Source organism: Eulemur rufifrons, chromosome 19 (genome assembly GCF_041146395.1).
Source record: "Eulemur rufifrons isolate Redbay chromosome 19, OSU_ERuf_1, whole genome shotgun sequence".
NCBI lineage: Eukaryota > Metazoa > Chordata > Mammalia > Primates > Lemuridae > Eulemur > Eulemur rufifrons.
Window position 1 is genome coordinate 58,933,589 of NC_091001.1, and position 21,009 is coordinate 58,954,597.

The 21,009-nt window shown below is 36.9% G+C and overlaps 1 protein-coding gene across 7 annotated transcripts in view; it reads left to right on the top strand.

The window, feature by feature from the left end:
- Nucleotides 1–21,009, top strand: part of EXOC6B (exocyst complex component 6B) — a 563,953-nt gene that overhangs the window by 425,045 nt on the left and 117,899 nt on the right. For 6 of the 7 annotated variants that reach the window (XM_069494964.1, XM_069494962.1, XM_069494963.1 and 3 more), the window contains one exon: nt 6,936–7,009. The exons of the other annotated variant lie outside the window; for it this stretch is intronic. In XM_069494964.1, coding sequence (XP_069351065.1) covers nt 6,936–7,009 — 74 coding nt within the window. The remainder of the gene's footprint in view (nt 1–6,935; nt 7,010–21,009) is intronic. 7 annotated transcript variants of the gene reach the window in all.

Here is a 21,009-nt window from a genome sequence, read left to right on the forward strand (position 1 = left end):
TGGAGGGCACAGATGAGTATGTCTCCCTCTGAGTCTCTTTGTAGTAGAGACTACTCTCAGATGGCAGTTGAGAGGGCCCAGAGTCAAGTTTCAAGGCCTTCTCAGGATCTACTATAGACTTGAGGTCAGCAGTCTTGCCCCAGAACCTGAGTGAGTGCATGTCTTTCCCTGAATCTCTCTGTGGGCAGGGCTGCTCTCAGACCACAGCTGAGACTGGCTGGAGTTGAATCTCAATGTTTTTTCAGGGTCCAGAGCTGAAACCAAAGTCAGCAGTCATGTCACCCAAGGAACAAATGGGCATGACTCCTACTGGTTCCTTTCTGGATAGTTTTGGTAGCAGGATTAGCCAAGGCCAAATGGGGCTAGGGCCATGTCCTCAGGATGTCAGGGTTGTTTCCAGGTCTGGAAACAGTTGACAAATCTGCCACCTAGGCACAGTTAGGCCCTCTAAAAAGTTCTGTCTTTATTCTTGGGCTCCTCCAGGATTTCACAGTGCTTTCACAAAAAGCATTTTTAGCTATGGATGACTGCGATATTATTGTTGCTGTGTGGAGATAAATGTGGTGGACCTCCTGTTCCACCATCTTACTGCCATTACTCCAACATGGAACACTTTTTACATGCTTATTGGCCATTTATATATTTTCCATCGTGATGTGTCTGCTCTATCTTCTCCTATTTTCAATTGTTTTTTAATTATTATTATTGAGTTGTAATAATTCATTATACGTTCTAGATACAAGTCCTTTGTCAGACATGTGTTGTAGATATTTTCTATAAGTCTGTGACTTACTCAGTTTTCTTTTTGCTTATTTATTTTTTATTGTGGTAAGAAGACATACATGAAATCTACCCTTTTAACAAATTTTTAAGTGTGCAGTACAGTATTGTTAGCTATATGCACAATTTTCTCAGCCATCTACCCTTTTTGAAGTGGGAGATCTAGTGAGTTACATATTTAACATATAAAAAACAAATAGTTTACATCATAGAGTCATGCCCTAGATAATTAATGGTAGCTAATTTTTATGATCACATATTCATACAAGCATGCCTACACAAGCATAGTCAGTTGAATCTCCAAGGAGCTTTCCCCTTCCACCTCCTCCCCATCCTTTTCTCTCTCCTTGACATTGTTCTCCTTCATTTTTACTTCCTTATGTTCTGGCCGACCTTTCTCTGACCAGCGGGGCCTGGAGTGGATTCCCTATGGAGTCTATCAACTCCTCTCTGTAATTAGCTTAGTGGAGCCACTGTGAAGTGATGCAAGAAGGCTTTGGCTTCCCCCAGAGCCACACTTGGTAGTCTAGCATAGCCCTTATCTGTTGCTCCAGGGAGCTAGATACCAGGAAACCATTATGTTAATACAGCAACAACAGCTCTTATTTTTTTCAATTCCACAAAAAACACATGTGATCTGACATGATCTTAAGATATAAACAAATATCCAGTATTACTTTAGTCTTCAGGGTACTGAGTTTTCTTATCTGGCATTTTAGCCTAAACTTAATCCCTAGTACATTCAGTAAGAGTAGGTGATACTGGCTTGTCCATTGTCTGAACTGGAAGTTCGCTGGGAGCAATAGTATACTGATGTTATCTGAGGACCTCTTTGTAACATTTTGCAGATTGTCTTTTCACCTTCCTCTTATTTGAACAAATTATGTTTTCCTTTCAAAATTGCTATTTTACCTACTTGCCAGACAGTGTATTAGTTTCGCTTTTCTGAAATATATTTTACCTTGTTGCTCGGCTTCCTTTGACAACTGTTTTTGTTCTGTGGACATTTTGCAAAGATTCAGAAAAATTAGTTTTATATTGTTTCTTACAGCCTGCTTTTGATTAAACTCCCAAGTGTTCTATCTATCTATATATATATAAATTATAGATTAATGCAGTCATTTTGACTTCTCAAAGCCCCTTCTAACTCTGACTCTACCATTTTATTCTAATTTAGTATTCTGTGCTCTTTTACATATTTTGTTTTCTTCAGCCACATGTGAATGTACCGGAGAATTAAAGTTAAAAAAATTTTTTTCTTTCCGCCTCTAAGTGACAGAGTTTCTTAATTTCAAGTTAGCCTTCAAGAAGTCTAGAAAGTATTTTTGAAATTAGTGGAATCCTTCCTTTGGTAACTTCATTTCATTATAATTTGAAGATTATTAAAAGTACATTTTAATTTGAAAAATTAATATTGTTTTAAAAATGATTACATCTCATAGATTTATGTGTGTATGAAAATGTAAAGGGTTGTTGGATATTTGGCAGGTTAAGTAAGTTTATTAGTGATTTTCTTTCTCCTGTCGTACCTTTACTGACCATATGCTTTCTTTCCTGTAACTTTGTACACCTCCTTTTATTTTTTTTTTCTTTAAGACAGGGTCTCACTCTGTCACCCAGGCTGGAGTACAGTGGCATGATCATAGCTCACTGTAACCTCGAACTCCTGGCTCAAGCAATCTTCCTGCCTCAGCCTCCCAAGTAGATAGGGACTACGGGCCTTTTAGTTTTTTTTAATGAAAATATTTCATTCATAAACTTCAATGAGTTGGCAATTTCCTCACTGAAAGATTTTGCACATTTGCAATTTGGATCTTGGAGTCAGGCCCTGATACCAGCTTAGACTCCGTGAGTCCCTACCATGCATGATTGGACAAGGGCAGGGTAGGGCTGCAGGGGAAAGCCAAGCTTTCTGGAGAGTGAGTTGGTACTGGTCAGAGGCTCTACTAAGCTGAACAAGTTTTCCAAGAGAAAGCCACCTTGCCAGCCTCTCTGGAACTTTGATTCAGTCCCCAAGTAACAAGAGTTAGTCAAAGGTAAGGTGTAGTTCTGTTAGTGGAGCAAGCACCTTGATTTCCTTACTGATTCTTTGGAAATTTTGGTGCCGTTAATAGTTTGAATCACTTAGAGAACAAAAACCTATTATGGATCCTGGAATCCAAAGACAAGTCCCTTTGTGGACTTGTTACCACAAAGTGACTTGTCCATTATGGCCCATGTATCCATTGGTTCTACTTAGCCACAATTGCACGTTCTTACCCCTTTTTATGATATCAAAAGAAGGAAGGTTTTTATTGATGATTCTGAAAGGAGGCTTCTTGCATGTACATATAATCAATTTGGGGATGTATCAGCATATAACATGAAGCTGGGAGCCTCTTGCCCCTCTTTCATGTGTGGTTTTCCTCCTCTCTATCAAGCAGCATCTGAGAATTTGGGTGTACAGACCTATCCCAGTTGCCTACAATGCTAAATCTTGAACAAAATATATCACTTGTCACTGGAGAAAATACTGCTACATCAGCACACCACTAATGTGTGCGCGCGCGTGTGTGTGTGTGTGTGTGTTTATGTTCTTCAGTTTCTTTTTCTCAGGTTATAAAAGTGGTTTATATTCATTTTTAAAGTTTATAATATATAAAGAAGAAAAAAACACTCTTACAACCTTCCTCTCTGTAGTAGCCTTGGTTAACATTGTGAAGTGAGTGCTTTCTGTCATATCTGTGCATACTATATTTTATATAGTCGAAATGAGAGTATATGTAAATTCCTGTTTTATTTTTTGAAGTATTCACACTTTCTCATGCTACTACCATTTTTCATATATTAAAAAAGTTGACCCTAAGAGGACAATCATGTTTATAAGGGTTCATTGAGTCACAAAGTTATAGGAGACCTATTTTGTGCATTTATGAAATGTTTTAATAATACTATTGAAAATTATTGTTCTGTGGCTAACACAGTAGTAACTTCCTTTAAATGAAGCAATTAAATATTTGCCCATAAATAAATTTGCATTGCCAATTTACTGACTCATCACTGAATGATAGCTGACTTTCTTCTAATGTTTTGTCCTTGATAAAGAACAGTGGTTTTAACCTTTTTTGGGTCACCGACCCTCTGAGAATTCAGTGAAAGCCATGAGCCATCTTTGCAAAGAAATTCATATTTACACAAAAAACTAATTATAATGATAATCAATTATGATATGCTGGGCACTCTGCCAACTGCTTTGCATGTGTTATTTCGTTTAATCCTCATAGCAGCACTATAAGGAATGCTCTCTTATTCTCATTTTTGAGATAAAGATGCTGAACTTAAAAAGATCAAGTAATTTGTGTAAGCACCTGAGCTCGTAAGTGGAGACCTGGGGCTCATACTCTGATTTTTATGACCCCAAAGCCCATGCCCTTAATCATTGTGCATGTAATTTATAATTTTAGGGAGCTCATGAATTCCTAAAGCCTGCTTATTGATACTCAGATTAAGGGCTCCTTACTTATCACAGTCCAGAGATTTTCACTGGCAGTAGAGAGTGTATGTGGTTAATGAATCTTGCTATTTGTGCAACTTATTAAATTAAAACACAATATTTGTTGAACATCTGCTATTTTGAATACTTGTTGGGTTTTGTGTGATAATCCTATAATAATCCATAAGGAATTTAATGTCTACATGGGAAAAGAAGAATTATATACATAAAGCAATGAGAAAAACGCAAATATGAAGTTGAATATATATTATTTAGACATTTTCATACGCTATACATAAAATTAATCACTTTACTTTGTCATACCTGATGCAATTGTCATTCTTTGATTCCCTGATATATAAAAGGGGAAATCAAATCTAAAAGGGCATCATATCCTTTGGGAACCTGGAAGACTCAGTGTGTCATAAAAATGAGGTTTATAAAGTGACTCTGACAACTAAATATGCATCACATCCAGATTCCTAAATGGTTTCATCAGCTTCATCTATTAGCCCCAAGGATCACGCCCAATAAGGAGATTCAAGAATGTGTAGCCAGCTCCCAAGCATTCCAACAGTGAATCGAGGATAATTCTGTTGAGTTGGATATATATAGGACAGCAGAACATGTTGATAGTTGCTGCATTTTGACTCAATTAGTGTTCCTACTGACAAAGAGGACTTCAAATGCTTCAAATGCTTCAGCATAGACTTGAGCCATGCAATATTGATAGTGATAATTTATCAACCATGGAAGAAACCATCAAGCATGGAAAGCGTAATTAAGCTGACCATCCAACAATCAGGGCTGTCAAAGAGTGACTGTAGCTATAATTCAAAGAACTGCTATTAACAGGAACATAGTATGGCCCAATTGTGCATTTGACTCAAATAGCTCCTGTATATGAGGTTATCACAGATAATGGCTATTGTAGGTATGAAAGATGAAGTATATCAAGCTTTCTATTAACATGGCCTTCATCAAGTATTTGTACAGTTTTAGAATTTTACTCTTTTAAAACTTTTATCACTTAGGCTACATATGAAAGAATTTATAAATGATATTTGAATGTTCTTCTCAAATCAAATGAAAACTTTAGTACTGCTAATAATGCTATATAGTTTATCTCTTTCCATTTATGAATCATTTTTATTTGAAATATCTACAATAATAATTTCATATATAATTGTTTAATACATTTGTGCTATATTTTAGTTTAAGAAATCGCTTTAAATTTCATTTCATATACTGTTCCCATAATCCTTGCAATCTAAGTTGTTGGCATTAGTTTTAAAAGTGGGGCAAGGATTTTATGAAACCCTGTTATGTCTAAGAAGCCCTCAGATGAAAAATATTTTTAAAGAACAGAAATTCCTATTATTGTGCACAAATTTTCATTTGAGTCTATCCAGCTACTAACTATTGGAAGTAATTGTCCAGACATATATGCAAATATCTTCATGTATTTTATTTAATTTCAAAAGAAGAATATGATACCAAAACTCTGTAGTTTCCTAAATATAGTCCTAGAGAAAAATATAATTGAAATGAAAACATTTCGTTTCATATTTGCTTTGAACAGACACTTGAGTTGTTTTTGATGTAAATAGTAGATAGGATATCGGCTACACCGAGAGAATTGAAGACATAGTAACTATCTAGCTTTTGAATTTGTTCTGTATGTGTGTGTATAGGGAACTTATGACCTTTTGATTTCATAATAAGCAGGGCTTGGGGACAATAAAACTTGACATTCTTAACTGTTACTAGTTTTTGTCCCTGTAGCCCTGTGCAGTTATCTTCTTGTTAACAATGTAGAAGCCAGAGTCATAAACTGAGCGTGGACCCAAGGCACCACTGTAAATTGCAAATAGCATTCATGTAGTATCCTCAACCTAACACTAAATTGGGGTAGAGGGAGGAGAAGAAAGAATTTTTCAGAGTAGAATGGAAGTAGAAGTCAAGGATAAAGAATACACTAGAAGGACAGACATGCGAAAATGTTCTCTAAGTTTTGTAGTGAGATTTATTCAGACGGGCCTTTTCATATCTGCAAATACTCCTTTGCTCAAAAGCCAAGTACTGGATCGGCGCAGCCTTTGCTGCTACAGGGTGTGTGCGTGTGCGTGTGTGTGTGTGTGTGTATGTGTGTTGGCAATAATGCACTCATGAGATAATACAAATAATCAGTGAAGGAATAATTAATGATGTGGCAGGGAATATTTTTTGATAAATGCTTGGGGAATGAGGTGACAAGCGTGAAATTAGAAAATTCCTTCAGCGACCTAAAATATAAATAGCTTTCGGAACTGAAAAGAGTTTCACAGCTGAAGATTTTATTGTGTTGAGAGGAAAAACTTTTTTTTCTCCCCCACTCCCTCCTCCTTTGCAAGTTGTTTGTCCATTCACAAAACAAATACTCTGAAGCCCAGCGCGGCTCATGGGAATAAATTTCAGGTCGAATTAGTACAGTTTCCTTGCTGTCAGGATGCTGGAATTAATGGTGTTTTGATGACACGAATTTTGAAGGGCAAACAAAGAAGCTGAAGGGAGAGAGACATGACTCCTTAGAAGCTCGGTCCTCCTCTCCCCCAGCCTCTCTTGTCTTCCCTGTCATCCGTCTGCCAATCTCCCTGTCCATGGTTAGTTAAAGGCGCTTTTTATCCTCTTTTCTTTCCCACAGAGTTTGCCAGATCCGGCCCGGTGCCTGGGTTCCAGGAGGACACGCTGCAGTTGGCCTTCATCGACTTGAGACAAGTAAGTCTTTGTGTTTTTGTTTTTTGTTTTTCTTTTAAGATGTGTGACTGAAGACCATCAGGTCTTAAGGAAAAGGGGAGGGGAGGGGGATTGGCATTGGCGATTCACACTGGAGACCTAAGGGTTTTTCCCTGTGTTTGAGGCCACCTCTTTTATTTAGCTATCTGGGATCCTTAGCTATGGTGGAGTTAAAGGTTTTGTGGGTAGAAGGAAAGGCAGGGGGTGGGAGGAGGGACACAGAAAGTAGAGGGACTCAAGTGACCCTCAAGTGATGTGACCCATTGTGCTGTAGTTGGCTTCTGTAGACACAGCAAAAAGATAACTCAGCAAACCAATGCAAAGCAGGTGCACTGATGCAGAGACTGCTTGCTAGGAGAACATTTATTTGCAGATAATGTGGCCAGCAGCTTTTTAGAAAAATGAAACATTTTACATTCTGGACTATTGGTTTGGTTTGTTGACTTTTTCCTGCTGCCTTAAGTCTTCCCATCTCCTCCTTTGTAGAATGTGGTCAGCCATGAGTGACCAAGTGGTCGGTTTTTGAAGATGTTTAGCAAAGGCCCTACCAGTCATGCTAAGCCTATTAAAGTAATGTGATGAAAGCTGGTACTTAGCCATACCTGAGCTTTGGCAAGTCCGTTAGATAGAAAGAGTCATTCTATAGGGCTGTTTCTTGCAGATTGAAATGGGTGGCTTGGTAGGCCTTGGTGGTTTGGATATACTGGAGCAGGATGGGTGGGGGCTCAATGAGGGAGACAGTTAACCGGGCTCTGTCATCTCTTCACTCTGAAGATGGATGGGGTTGGATAGAAAGTGTGAATGAAGTAAGAATCAATGACTGATGCTTCTCTCCTATTAAAACAATCTTTTTTTTTTTTGTCTGTTTTTAAAAGGGGGCTGGCTTTGTTTCTCCTGCCATAATGATGCAGTGCCTCTTGTTTTCAGAGCTGACATAGTTTGCATTCTGAAAACTTTTAGATGCCCAGGGTATTTCTTAAAGCTGTAGGACCCCTTGTATCAGTAGTCCTTACCACTGTGACTTGATTCATGCTGGAACAGCTTTTAACCCATAATGGATGGCCTGAGCTACCCCTGAATCCTTGCGGATGGGTGGTGTAATCTGTCATCTGATGACAATTCTGGAAAGCCCTGTTAAGCAGAAAACAGAAAATTGTGTGTCTATAGACCTGCCAAAGTTTGAGGATTCAGGCTGTGTCCCAGAAACGTGTGTCAACTTAATATTTGGGGGCCAGGGTGGGGGTTCTCTTACCCATAAAGGCTTTCCCAGCATGATCACAAATGGAATTGAGTATCTCTTCCCACACATAAGACCTTCCACCTGTAGATTTAGCAACTCAGCTGAGATATTCAGGTTTTAACCCCTAGACTGATATAAGATTGAAAGTTTGGGATTTTTCTTTAGGGTTTTGTGGGGTGATATCTGTTGGATTTCCCCCTCCCTTCTTCTCAGAGACTTCTAAGCCAATTGGCTTTTCTTGGAAAGCAGAAATCGAATTTCATTGGAGAAACACATCCAAGGAAAAATTTTTTCCATTCTCACTATTCATGAAAAGGAAGTGTGGTCATTTCTCTCTAGTTTGTGGTTTTGGTCCCTATGGAAAGCAACTAGTGTTCACAGAAAATGTTAACTAAGGGAGTAAGTTAGAAAGCACAGCCAAAATAAGGTGGATCTGAGCCGGGGATGAATGCTCAAGTACTTGTGAGCTCTCAGCACTGTTGTTTATGCTTTAAGTTCCTATTTTCTATTACATTTCTGTTCCCAGAGTTACTTTTATAATGTTTTAATGGTAGAACCAAAACTCCAAAATTTTACTGATAATGGAAAAGTATGCCTCTTCCTATTGAGTCTACCACCTAATTTCTACTTATATCTGTCTCTGTTAAAGCAGCTTAAAGGTTACTTCTTCTAACATAGACCATTTGGAAAACTTCCTTAGCTTTTGGTCTGTAGCACATTATTATCAAGTCCTACGTAGGTTGAATCATTGTGAATAATGATCTTTCCACATGCAATGCCGACAATATTTATTTCCTTGTAGTTCATCTTAGTCATTCCCAGAGCATATTTAGAGTAGGCACCTTTTGAAAAGGAGACTTCTGAACTACAGAGTTGCTCAAACTATAAATAGAAAGTCTGGGAGTGTATTTTTGGTGGTGATATCTTTACATTGAATGAGGCATGATTAAGTGTCCTTTTGCATGTATTCTTTAGAATCCTAAAACAGAATGTTTGAATTTTGGAGTTGAAGCTAATCTTAAAAATCATGTAGTATAACCTTTGGCTTGATACTTAAATCCTTGTACATCATCCCAGACTGTGCTTGAATACCCTTCTTTAGGAGAACTAATTGTCCCAAAGCAGCAAGTTCCACCTTAGGACAATATGATTATTAGAAAGATATTTGTTAAGTTGGCTAAAATCTGTCTCACTTAACATTGACCCTTTGAATCTTTAAATTTTTTTATTAATGCACCCCTAATGGGAGATGGGCTTTCTATTCTTCATTTATTGAGCTTCCTATTTGCTTGTAATTGAGTGTTTTTCACATGTAACATTGTTACCTATTCCTCATCTAGTCCTTATATGGTTGATTTAATGGACTGAAACTGGAGACTGCTCTCATTGGTCCATGTTTTTCTTTCAGAAATGTTATTAACAACACAGATTTTTAAATTCTAAATGGCCAGTCTAAACATTTTTAGGTCTTTATTCAGTTATCTAGCTTATTAACTGCTTTAATCATTATGCCTGTTATAAATTGAAGATAAAAACATTGAACAGGAATGGCTGGAGTTAGAGTAAGGTAAAATTGAGGCAAATTATAGGGTATCCACCCGTGAAAGAAGGTGTAACAGAGCAAGGGTGTTCTCTTACTGTCATTGGGTATGTTTGCCTCACCAGTTTATATTTATTCGGATCATGCTTTCATGTTCTCTTGTTTTAGAGAATTTCATACAGTATCAATTGAATGATAATTTTAAAAATACTCAAAACATGGAATATTTGATGAAGTCATCTTTGTATAGACTGTAATGACAGAGTGTCATTTAAAAGCTGTAGAATTTCATTAGGAAGCAAATTATATGTGGATAGCAAAACTATTCATCCTTTCTCACCTGTCCTGTCTATGCTCACTTTCCTACTTCTTAAGGAAAAGAGAGAAATGACATTTTGAATATACAAGCTTTCATGATATTTTACATTTGTATAGCACTTCAGAGTTAAAGTACAAATGAGTTAAATCTCATTTGTCAGATTTCTGGGTTTAGAAAACCTGCTATTAATAATGATGTGAATTAGACAATACAAATCAAAATCTCCTTTAACATTTTATATTTTCTATATTTATAAGCTCATAAAAGTAGGATTGCAGTACAACTTCACATGCAAATATCAAATATATGTGTATCTGTCTATCAAAATTCAAATTTGGGTTGATGCCAAATCTTGAGAAGGACTGCTTTATGGGCTCATTTAATTGACTATCTTGAAGAGGCATGTACATTCCAAGTACTAATAATTGTGGGTCTTTAATGGTTCATAATTGGGAACCATTTGTGAACAGGACCAATAGTAGATTCTCAGTACCCTTGACCGTTTAACAATACTATGGCTTGTGATTTTCTTCCATGGGTAAACATTAAGTAGATAATGCTGATGAAAACTAGAATTTGATTTTCACTTCAGTTTATTTTATCAAACTCTGAGTACCTATTATGTACAAAGCACAACCTAAGTGCTATGTGAATACACAAATGAATATAATATAATCTCTGCCTTCCAATAGCAAAGGGGTGATGAACAAGTACTTGACTCTAATATATAAGACACACTGTGATAATTATTACAGTAGAGGGATGAAACCATTGTGTATGTTTCAATTATTTCAGCAGTTTTTGCCACATAATAAATCATCCTACAACATATTGGTTTAAAACTAGAACCATTTGTTAAGCTCAAAGTTCTACAGATTAGTAATTTAGGGTAGGTTCAGCTGGTCTTACTAATACTTTGAATTTAGCTGCGAGATTGGCTAGGGACTGGTTGGTCTAGGCATGCTCTTCTGTAATCCACGTAATCGTTCATCCATCAACAGCCTAAACCGGGCTTATTCACATGGCTTCTTGACAGGGTTCCAAGAGAGCAAGAGCAAATTTGCAAACTCCTTGAGGCCTACACTTGGAACTAGCAAATCATCACCGCCACCACATTCTTTTGGTTAGAGCTAGTCACAAGGACAACTCAAATTCAAGAAATGAGGAAATAAACTCCAATTTATACTCTAATTGAGATATAAGATATATATAAACAACACAAATCAAGAGCAAGATTGTATCTCTAAGTACAAAAAGAGGCCATGAAGTGGAGAGGCCTTTGTGGTCCTGAATAATTATAAAATATTTCATGGAAAAGGTACAGAATTAAACTGAAAGAACGTTAGACATTGGTAAAGGAAGAAAGTAACTTATGCATAGAAAGTGGCAGATTTAAGTTTTGTTTAAAAACATGGCAGGGGAGGTGTTGACTTAACTAGGATCTGGACTGTCTTTTTTAAGTATTAGGCTAATCTCTTTAAGTCCTCATTTCTTAATTTCTCTTATTTATTCCTTATGTTTTGCTGTTAAGCTTATTCATGTACCGCTTTTTTTCATGTCTTGTCTATCCTTCTACTCATTAATTGAGTCTACCCTGAAATATTTCAAATTTCTGTTATTTACATTCATTTTGAAGACATCTTAACTTCCCCAGATAATTATTTGCATTATTTATTTAATTTATGGCACTTCACCTTATATGTTTGACCCAAGGTTTAAGGATATTCTTTTCTTTTCCTTGGTAAAATCACAATATTTTCTGTTCCTTTGCCCCGACTGTTATTTACTTCCGATATATACTTAAGTTTTTGTAAAGCTGAATGAACTAGGTTGTGGCATTGCATCAGATCTCCTGAATGGAGCTTGTTGGCAACGACTCTTATACAGCAAGCCATCCCAAGATGTCTAGGGCTTTTTTTAGATTGAGCTGGTGCTATTCCCTGTAGGCCAGTTATTCCCCAATTTCTAACCTACAGTCTAAAGTAAACATAGTGCATTTCCATTGCAGATGCTTAACCTGCCTTAAAAACAACTATAGGACCTAAGAGAAATAGTTGTATATTTCTTTGGGGATGTTGAACAAATTCTGCTGCTATTCTTATTAGCAGTATATAGGTAAAAACCAGTACTTTCAGTTAGTCAACACTAGTTAGGGAAACCTGAGAACAACTCAAGAACCTAACTATATAGAACTGCCCCTCCTATTTCTCATCCTGTTATGATCCTATTCAATAAAAGTTTGGTTTTCAAATCAAATTGCCCAAGTCATTGAACATTATCTTGTTCCTAAGGGAAACATCCCCCCTTTGCTTGACTGCTGTGGCTCATATGGAAAAATCTTTGCTTAATATTTATTTGCATTTTATTCTCAGTAGAAGACCCATTTGTATCAAAAGCTGATTTTTTTCCTGATACAACACATATCAAAATGATATATAGTCCATAGGGTTTATTTTTTAATGTTTCACCTTAACCAGTCTAAACTATCCACTAACTAGGAGACTTCATAGGAGGCTGGGGTAGGGGTAGAGCAGGCCCACAGCTCAGAAGCCCAGAGATTGCACTCTTCTGTTTTTCATCATGACCATTGAGTTGTTAACAGGAAGACATCTCTCATATGTACTCAGTATTGGTCCTGACCCTGTTGGAATATAACTTGAGTTTTTTGGGGGGTGGCCTATGGTTTCCCCAAGTGTTTACTGAGCAGTTTCCAGGAGTCTTGATGGAGAAGAGAAGTGTAGGAGTAGGTAGTAGGAGGAAGTTTTTATGAAAGAGATATTCGTCATAGAGGAAAATAGAAAGAGTTGTTTGAGAACCCTCTAACAGTGAAGTGTATGGACCAGTAATGTTCTCAGTAGAAATACTCTCCAAGTGCTCAGTAGAAATATTCTGTTGACATAAGGTTATGGATGATCTTGTTTGTATAATGGCCTATAAAACTGGGACTTATCTATATCAGAGTCAGAAATCAAATAGCTTGATAACTCATGGAATTGGAAGATGTCATTATCATGACTGATGTGGATGGTAGGATTAGAAGGAATGGTTTCAGCCATTAAGCACATTATCTTGGAGAAGATTATCTGTACCACCGATACAGTAGCATATATATGTGGGGAGGGCAGATCAGAAATGAAATTCAGAATCATTATATCCCAAAGTCATTTGGTGGTTAGAAGAGGACATAGTAATATGTCAGACCACCTGCACAGATCTCTCTGCTGATACAGTGCCAGTAAATGTCTGCAGACCGTGTTCCATATCTTGACATAGGCATAGCAAGCACTTGGTTATAGATATAGACCTCCCTAATCAGGAAGTATGCATTTGTTCATTCAACGCTATTCCTAGCACTGTTATAGGCAGTGGGTATAATGCAGTGAATAAAACATGGTTCTTCATGGAGCTTACATGCTTGTAAAGCAGGCCTTTCCAACATTCTATTCTTCCCATAGCATCCAGGTAGCCCTGGTTCTTCAAGGGAATGCCACTTTATCTAGATTTTGCGTTTTTACATTGATGCCATATTGTTTGGTTTTGGGGACAGCTGCAGAGTTCAGTGGCACGATATCCAGGGCAAGGTCAAGTCTGCTGTACACTGATACAGAGGCTTTCAGAAAAGAACTTCAGCTGTAGTTTGGCAGCTTGGCATAAATAAGATGGTCAACTTCAAAAGGTGGTCCTTTGGTTCTTGGAAGCAGAGATTTTGGTTATTTTGATAAGATTGTTTTACCAAGTTATTTTGACATACACCTGTAGCCTTCAGGATGATACCTCCAACATCAAATGAGGCTCTGACAGGAAGTAATGCCTATTCCTAAGCAACATCTTAGCTGATATCTTCTGGGCTTAGTTCTGTGAAAAATATAAAAAGAAATATTCTGAGACTAGACTCCACTGAACTACACCTTTGACTTTATATAAGCCAAGACTGGATCATCATATACAAGGATAGGGCACAGGTAGGTAAGATCTTCAGCTACTGGGATGCTGCAGCAGCCTCTGCCAATCAGGGATGTCTCCTTACTTTGCTTAGAGTAATTAGAGCCATCAAGGGAAATTAATGGAAGGAATTGCCAGTAATATGTAACAAATTCTGGGATTTGCTAAATGCCCTCAGTTGATTGGAGGAGAGTCTACTCTAGAACTGCTGAGGTTTTAATCTCATTACATACTAGCTTCTTAACTGGGAAGAAGGTGAGTTCATAAATTCTACCTCAGGGCCTTTTTTAATTTAACAGAGTTAATTTTTTGCAGACTAGGTTCTCATGAAATAATATCCAAACAGAACATAACTCTTTGGTATAGAAAAACATGTAAGATGTTATTTAAATGCCAGGAAAAGACTGACATTTAATAGATCAAATGCCATTATAGCAACATTGAAAGGCCATTTTCTAGTTATTATCCTCTCACTACGGAAATCATTTTAGCACCTCAAGGGTCTAATTTCCTAAAGTCTTCATGGAATTGTTTTAAGAGGTTGGAAGCTAGAAAGAGGGAATATTAGTAGTAGTAGATGATAACCACATTGAGATCATGGTAGTCTTATTAGAGGTAGACTCCTTTTTAATTTATTTTTTAATAGATAAGGGGTCTTAGAGAAGGTGGAAGGCCTGATGAACTGTATTTTACAGGGGCTTTGATTTTCTTCAGGGAGCAAGCATACCCACTTAGCAGCAAAGTAAGCCCCAAACACTTGTTCTCTGCACAGCTGTGCCTGTTAGAGAGGTAGCTTCTGGACCTCTTCGAGAGCCCTTCCCTCTAGACAATTTGTGTGTTAGAAATGCTGGCTCATGAGTGACATGCACTGTAGGCCCTGTCTGGATCCTTAAACCATATAAATGGCAGATATGTGAAGACAAACAGTGGGTGAAGTTCCTTCAGTTAGAAGTAGTTACTGATGAACTTTTGGATAAAGACAAAACATCAGGCTTTTGACATATTTTCCCATGAAAAATTCACTGGGTTTGGCCTTCTGACCCATGGGCCTCCTATTCTAAGAGTATCCATTGTTAATTGTCAACCCGTATTCCCACAGTCTTGGGATAGATGGGGAGTCTAACCTAAAGCTTGGTTGTCCAGCACTTTCTGCTTCAGCCTGGAGTCAGGGCTCTACTACTTAAAGGTTCCACCAGAAGATAGAATATCCTTTCCAGTAGGTGTTAGAAGTACCTTTTACAGAAGCATGAGTCTATTCTGAAGCAACCCTTCTACTCCTTTTTTCCAGTAGAACAACAACTGTAACTTTTGATGTGGGCATGATGCCAGCATCACTCTAGATAGCCTCATAGCAAAATCTGTCAGTTCAGAGGCCAGAGTTCCATTCCTTTTCAGCTCTTGGGTGAAGAGCTAACAAGCATAGCATAGCAAGCCACCTAGCAACTGCTACCTTATTCAATAGACAGCATCACTGATCCTCTCATGCTATATCGTAAGAAACCTAGGTAGGGTGAAAAAGTCTATGAGATACTTTACTGCCTGAGTTAGCCTGAGACACTGTACTACTCTCTGCTTCTCACAATAAGCCAAGTATTGCCCTCCTGAGTTTCTCCCTTACTCCAGCACACAGCATGAGTATGTACATCCACAAACCTGGAACTTGTGAGTTTCTGTGACTCACATCTTTAGAAGAAAGGATAGGAGAGTCATTACTAATGAATTTCCCTGGGAGTAGCAGTGGTATGAGAGGCTGTGTGGTAGTGCTGGCTGAATGAAAGCCTGCTAGGTTCTGACCACTAGTCTCACTCATCTCCATTAACTGCGCTGCTTAGTGTCCTCCTACTGGAGGACACTTACAGGTCAAGAAAAGGCCTTGGAACTAATTTCTAACTACTACATTTTACTGATAGCCGCTGGAGGGCAGCAGAGAGTGACAACGAAGGTCCAGATTGGGGCATATTTCAGTTTGCCAAGAAAGAAGCCCCCTTAGCTATAAGAGAATTAGCTACCTGGGAGTCACAGTTACAAGCACAGACCTCTGGAGAACAAAGACCAAAAAGATCTGAAGGTTAAAACACTTCCTTCTAGGCAAGAACCAGAAATGGGTAAAGAAATGAGGTTGGACTGACCAGTAAAGGGGAGCCAGACAGCATCAATGAAGGCAGAGAACCAAAAGAACAGTCTAAAGTGTCAGTTCCCAAGGGAGCAAGTGAAGATGGAACAGGAATAAAATTGTGAATGAAAGAAATAACTACAGTGAGAGGCAAGCCAGAGTGCATGAGTTGAGGAGGCAAAGGTACAGTCCAGAAAGATTGATTCTCTGAGGCAGTGGTACCCAGGAAGGAGCCTTCTGTAGGGCGCGTATCAGGAAGGAAGGATCTACAAAGGGAGCGATTTCAGACACAACCAAACAGCCTTATCTATGGGATTCTCATCTCTTAAAGTAGCTCCTCCTTGATTAGCCAGGATCATTTCTTTTTTGGTCTGTTGATTTCAAGGGTAATATAACTTGCTGAGAATGTGGAGAGAGAGGGAAAAATGATATTACATTCTAAAATGTGATTAAGGGATTCTTATACATGAAATGAAATTGAACTTGGGTGTGAAACCCTTCTGGGTAACATTTGTGTAAAAGGACAGCTCATTTTCCTAGAACAGCTTCTGATGTTCCCTTTTCATGTTCTATACCATAACACTTGCTAAGAATATACAGTAGAAGAGAAAAATGGGCTCTGATGACTAGTTATATAGGCAAGATCCCAATTAATCCAGGAACTTAGGATCTGTTCCCAGTAGGTTAGCAGAGAGCTTTGTTTGGAATCTCTTCTAAATGCTGAGTGCTCAGCAGTTTTCCAAACTCCTTAGGTATGGAGAAACAAAGCTCTTGCTTGCTTGGTGTGTTAAACTTCCAGCACATAATAAATAAGAGTAACTATCGTTATTACTTCTATTATTGATATTACTATACTGTGGAGGCCTACTTGAGGAATCTGCCTGCATGGGGACAATATCCAAATGAAAATCAGGAGACCTGGAGTGATCTTTTAGCTCTTGCTGATTCATTACACTACTTGGGGTACTTGTGCCTTTGGCTGCTGGCTCATGCTGTTTTTCAGGGAGTAGAGAATTGAGAATGATAATTATTAAATGTTCTGAGATCTTCTGAGCATAGAGGTGACTGAGAAGAAAATAAACCCGAGTTAATTTTTCATGTTTAACCAAATTAGAAGTTGTTTGCTTTAGTTTTTTCTATTAAAAAGTATTTATTTATTAAAGTATTACTATAGTATGTGAAAAATAATTTTATTAATACAACCAAGAACATTTCTAGCATGACAATAAGCTTCTTTGTGCTTTTTTGTAGTTGCCCTTGCCCCCAAGTAACCACTGATCTACTCGCCACCAATTTAGATTAGTTTGCATTTTCTAGAATTTTATATAAATTCTAGAATTTATATTGTTTTGTGTACCCTTTGTGCCTGGCTTCTTTCATTCAGCATAGTATTTCGAGATTAATCCATGGTGTTGGATGGATCAATAGTTCATTATTTTTTATTGATGAGCTATATTTCTTTATATGGATATGTCATAATTTATGTATCTATTCACCTGGTGATATTTATGAAAATTTTATTGTTTCCAATTGGGGGCTATTATGAATAAAGCTGCTATGAACATTCATGTATAAGTGTTTGTGTGGACCTTTGTTTTTATTTCTCTTGATAGGAGTGGAATTGTTGGGTCTATGGTAAATGTATGTTTAACTTTATTTTTTAAAATGTCAAACCATTTTCCACAGTGGTTGTACTATTTTCCATTCCTGCCACCAGTTAATGACAGTACCAGTTGTTTCACATTTTCTTCATCACTTGGGGTTGACAGTATTTTGTTTGTTGGTTTACTGAGGTATAATTTACATGCAGCAGAATTCATTGTTCTTAAATATACAGCTCTGTAAATTTTTACAAACGTATATAGTTGTGTAACCATCACCAAAATCACATAATATTTCTATTACTCAAAAAGTTCCTTTATACCTCTTTTCAATGACTTTTCTCCCCCGACTCCATTCCATGACGACTATTCTGATCTCTGGCACTATAGTGTTGTCTTTTCCAGAATGCCATATAAATGGAATAATGCATATAATTGGAATCAAATTTTCTTTTAGCAACAGGGTCTTGCTCTATCACCCAGGCTGGGGTGCAATAGTGCTATCATGGCTCATTGCAGCTCAAACTCCTGGGCTCGAGCGATCCTCCTGATTCAGCCTCCCAAATAGCTGGGACTACAGGCATGTGCTACCACACCCAGCTATATATATATATATATATATATATATATATTTTTTAGAGATAGGGTCTCACTATATTGCCCGGGCTGTTCTCAAACTCCTGGCCTCAAGCGATCTTCCAGCTTCAGCCTCCTGAAGTGCTGGAATTATAGGTGTGAGCCACCACACCCAGCCAAATCATACTTTTAGCTGTGTCTTCTTTCATATAGCATGGTGCTTTTGAGATTCATCCATATTGTTGCATAAATTAGTACTCCATTCATTTTTTATTGTAGAATAGTATTCCATACTGTGGATTATTTGTTTGCTCATTCACTAGTTGATGCATTTTGGGGTTGTTTCCAGTTTGGTGATATAATGGATAAAGCTACAATACACATTTGTATATAGGCTTTTGTGTGAACATATGTTTTCATTTCTCAAGAGTAAATATTTGGAAGTGGGATTATTGGATCTTATAGTAAGTATATGTTTAATTTTATAAGAAACTGCCAAACTGCTTTCCAAAGTGGCCTTGCCATTTTGCAGTCCCTCCAGCAATATACAAAAATTGCAGTTGCTCTGCACTATTGATAATATTTCATATTGTCAGTATCTTTTAAAACTTTGGGCTATTCTAATACATGTGGAATAGTATTTTGTGATGGTTTCAATTTGCATTACCCTAATGACTAATGATGCTGAGCATTTTTATTTGCTTATCTGGCATCTGTACCTTTTCTTTTGTGATGTATTTGTTCAAATATTTTGTCTAGTTTTAAAAAGAATTCTTATTGAGTTGTGAAAGTTTTTTATGTATTCTGGTTAACAGTCCATTACTAGATATGTGTTTGGCAATCTTTTTTTCCCGGTCTCTGACTTTTCATTTTGTTAACAATATCTTCCAAAAAGCTTGAGTTTTTGTTCTTGTTTGTTTGTTTGTTTGTTTGTTTTTAATTTCAGTGACACTTAGTTATAATGACATCATTCTTTTTCATGTCTCATGATCTGTGTCTTACCTTAAGAAATCATTGCCTGACCTAACATCACAAAGATTATCGCCTGTGTTTTCACCTAGAAGTTTTATATTATTAGGTTTTATATTTAGGTCTATGATGATATATTTTGAGTTAATTTTTCAATATAATATGAGATGTGGTCAAAATTCATATTTTTATATGGAATGTGCATTTGTTCCAGCATCATTTGTTAAAAAAAAGACTGTGTATTCTCCATTGATTGCCTTGATATTTTTTTTCAGAAATCAGTTGACCATATATTTGTTGATCTATTTCTGGATTCTCTATATCCTGTTCAATTTATCTGTGTGTCTTTTTTGCTATGCCTGGATTTTAATATTATATTAAGTCATGAAGTCAGATAGTATGAGTCCTCTAACGTTCTCTTCTTTTGCAAAATTGTTTTGTTTATTCTAAGTCATATATAATGTTTATATATATATGAATCAATTTGTCAATTTCTACAAAAAACTTGCTAGAATTTTGATTAAGATTGTGTGGACTTCATAGATCAATTTAGGGAGAATTGACATTCTGATAATATTTACTCTTCTAATTCTTGAACGCAACCTGTCTCTCCACTTATTTATGTCTTTGAGTTCTCTCATCAGTATTTTATAGTTTTCAGCAAATCTTGCACGTATTTTGTTGGATTTATTTCAAAGTATTCCATGTTCATTGTAAGTGGTATTGTTGTTTTAATTTCAATGGTTAATTACTCATTGCTAGTATATAGAAATATATAATTGATTTTTGTGTGTTGTGTTTGGGTGTTTTTTTTTTTTTTTTTTTTGACAGGGTCTTGCTCTGGTCACCCTGGGTAGAGTACAGTGACATCATCATAGCTCATTGCAACCTCAAACTCCTGTGCTCAAGTGATCCTCTTGTCTGTAGTCTGTAGCTGGGTAGCTGGGACTATGGGCGCATGTCACGATGCCTGGCTAATTTTTCTATTTTTAGTAGAGATGGGGTCTCGCTCTTGCTCAAGCTGGTCTCAAACTCCTGAGCTCAAGGGATCCTCCCACCTCAGCCTCCCAGAGTGCTAGGATTATATAGGCATGAGCCACTATGCCAAGCCTGTATTTTGATCTTGAATCTCAAATTTGCGAAACTTATTAGATCTAGTAGTTTTTTATGTTTTGGGGGATTTTCTAGGTGGACAATTATGGCATTTGTGTATAAAGACAGTTTTACATTCTTCCTTTCCAATCTAGATACTTTTTGTTTCTTGCCTTATTGCAGTAAGAACTCCAATACAATGTTAAATAAAAGTGCTAAAAGCAGATATCTTTGCCTTGTTTCTGATCTTAGTGGGGAAATATTCAGTCTTTCACCATTAAATATGATGATAGGTATAAGTTTTTTATGCCCTTTGTCAATTGAGGAAGTTTCTTTTAATTGTCAATTTGATTAAAGTTTTTATTATGAATGATCTTTCAGTTTTATATACCATCATTTAATTAGTCATTGTTATTTTAAAATTATAATTTGTTTTTATATTTAAATTGTGATTATGTATTCATATCTAAAGCCTTTTTATCTGAATTACTTATTAATTAAATTATTTATGCAAGAGTTATAAACATTTTTATGGCTTTTAAATGTATTACTGATTGCTAACAAAGGGTTATACCAATTTAAAGTATTTC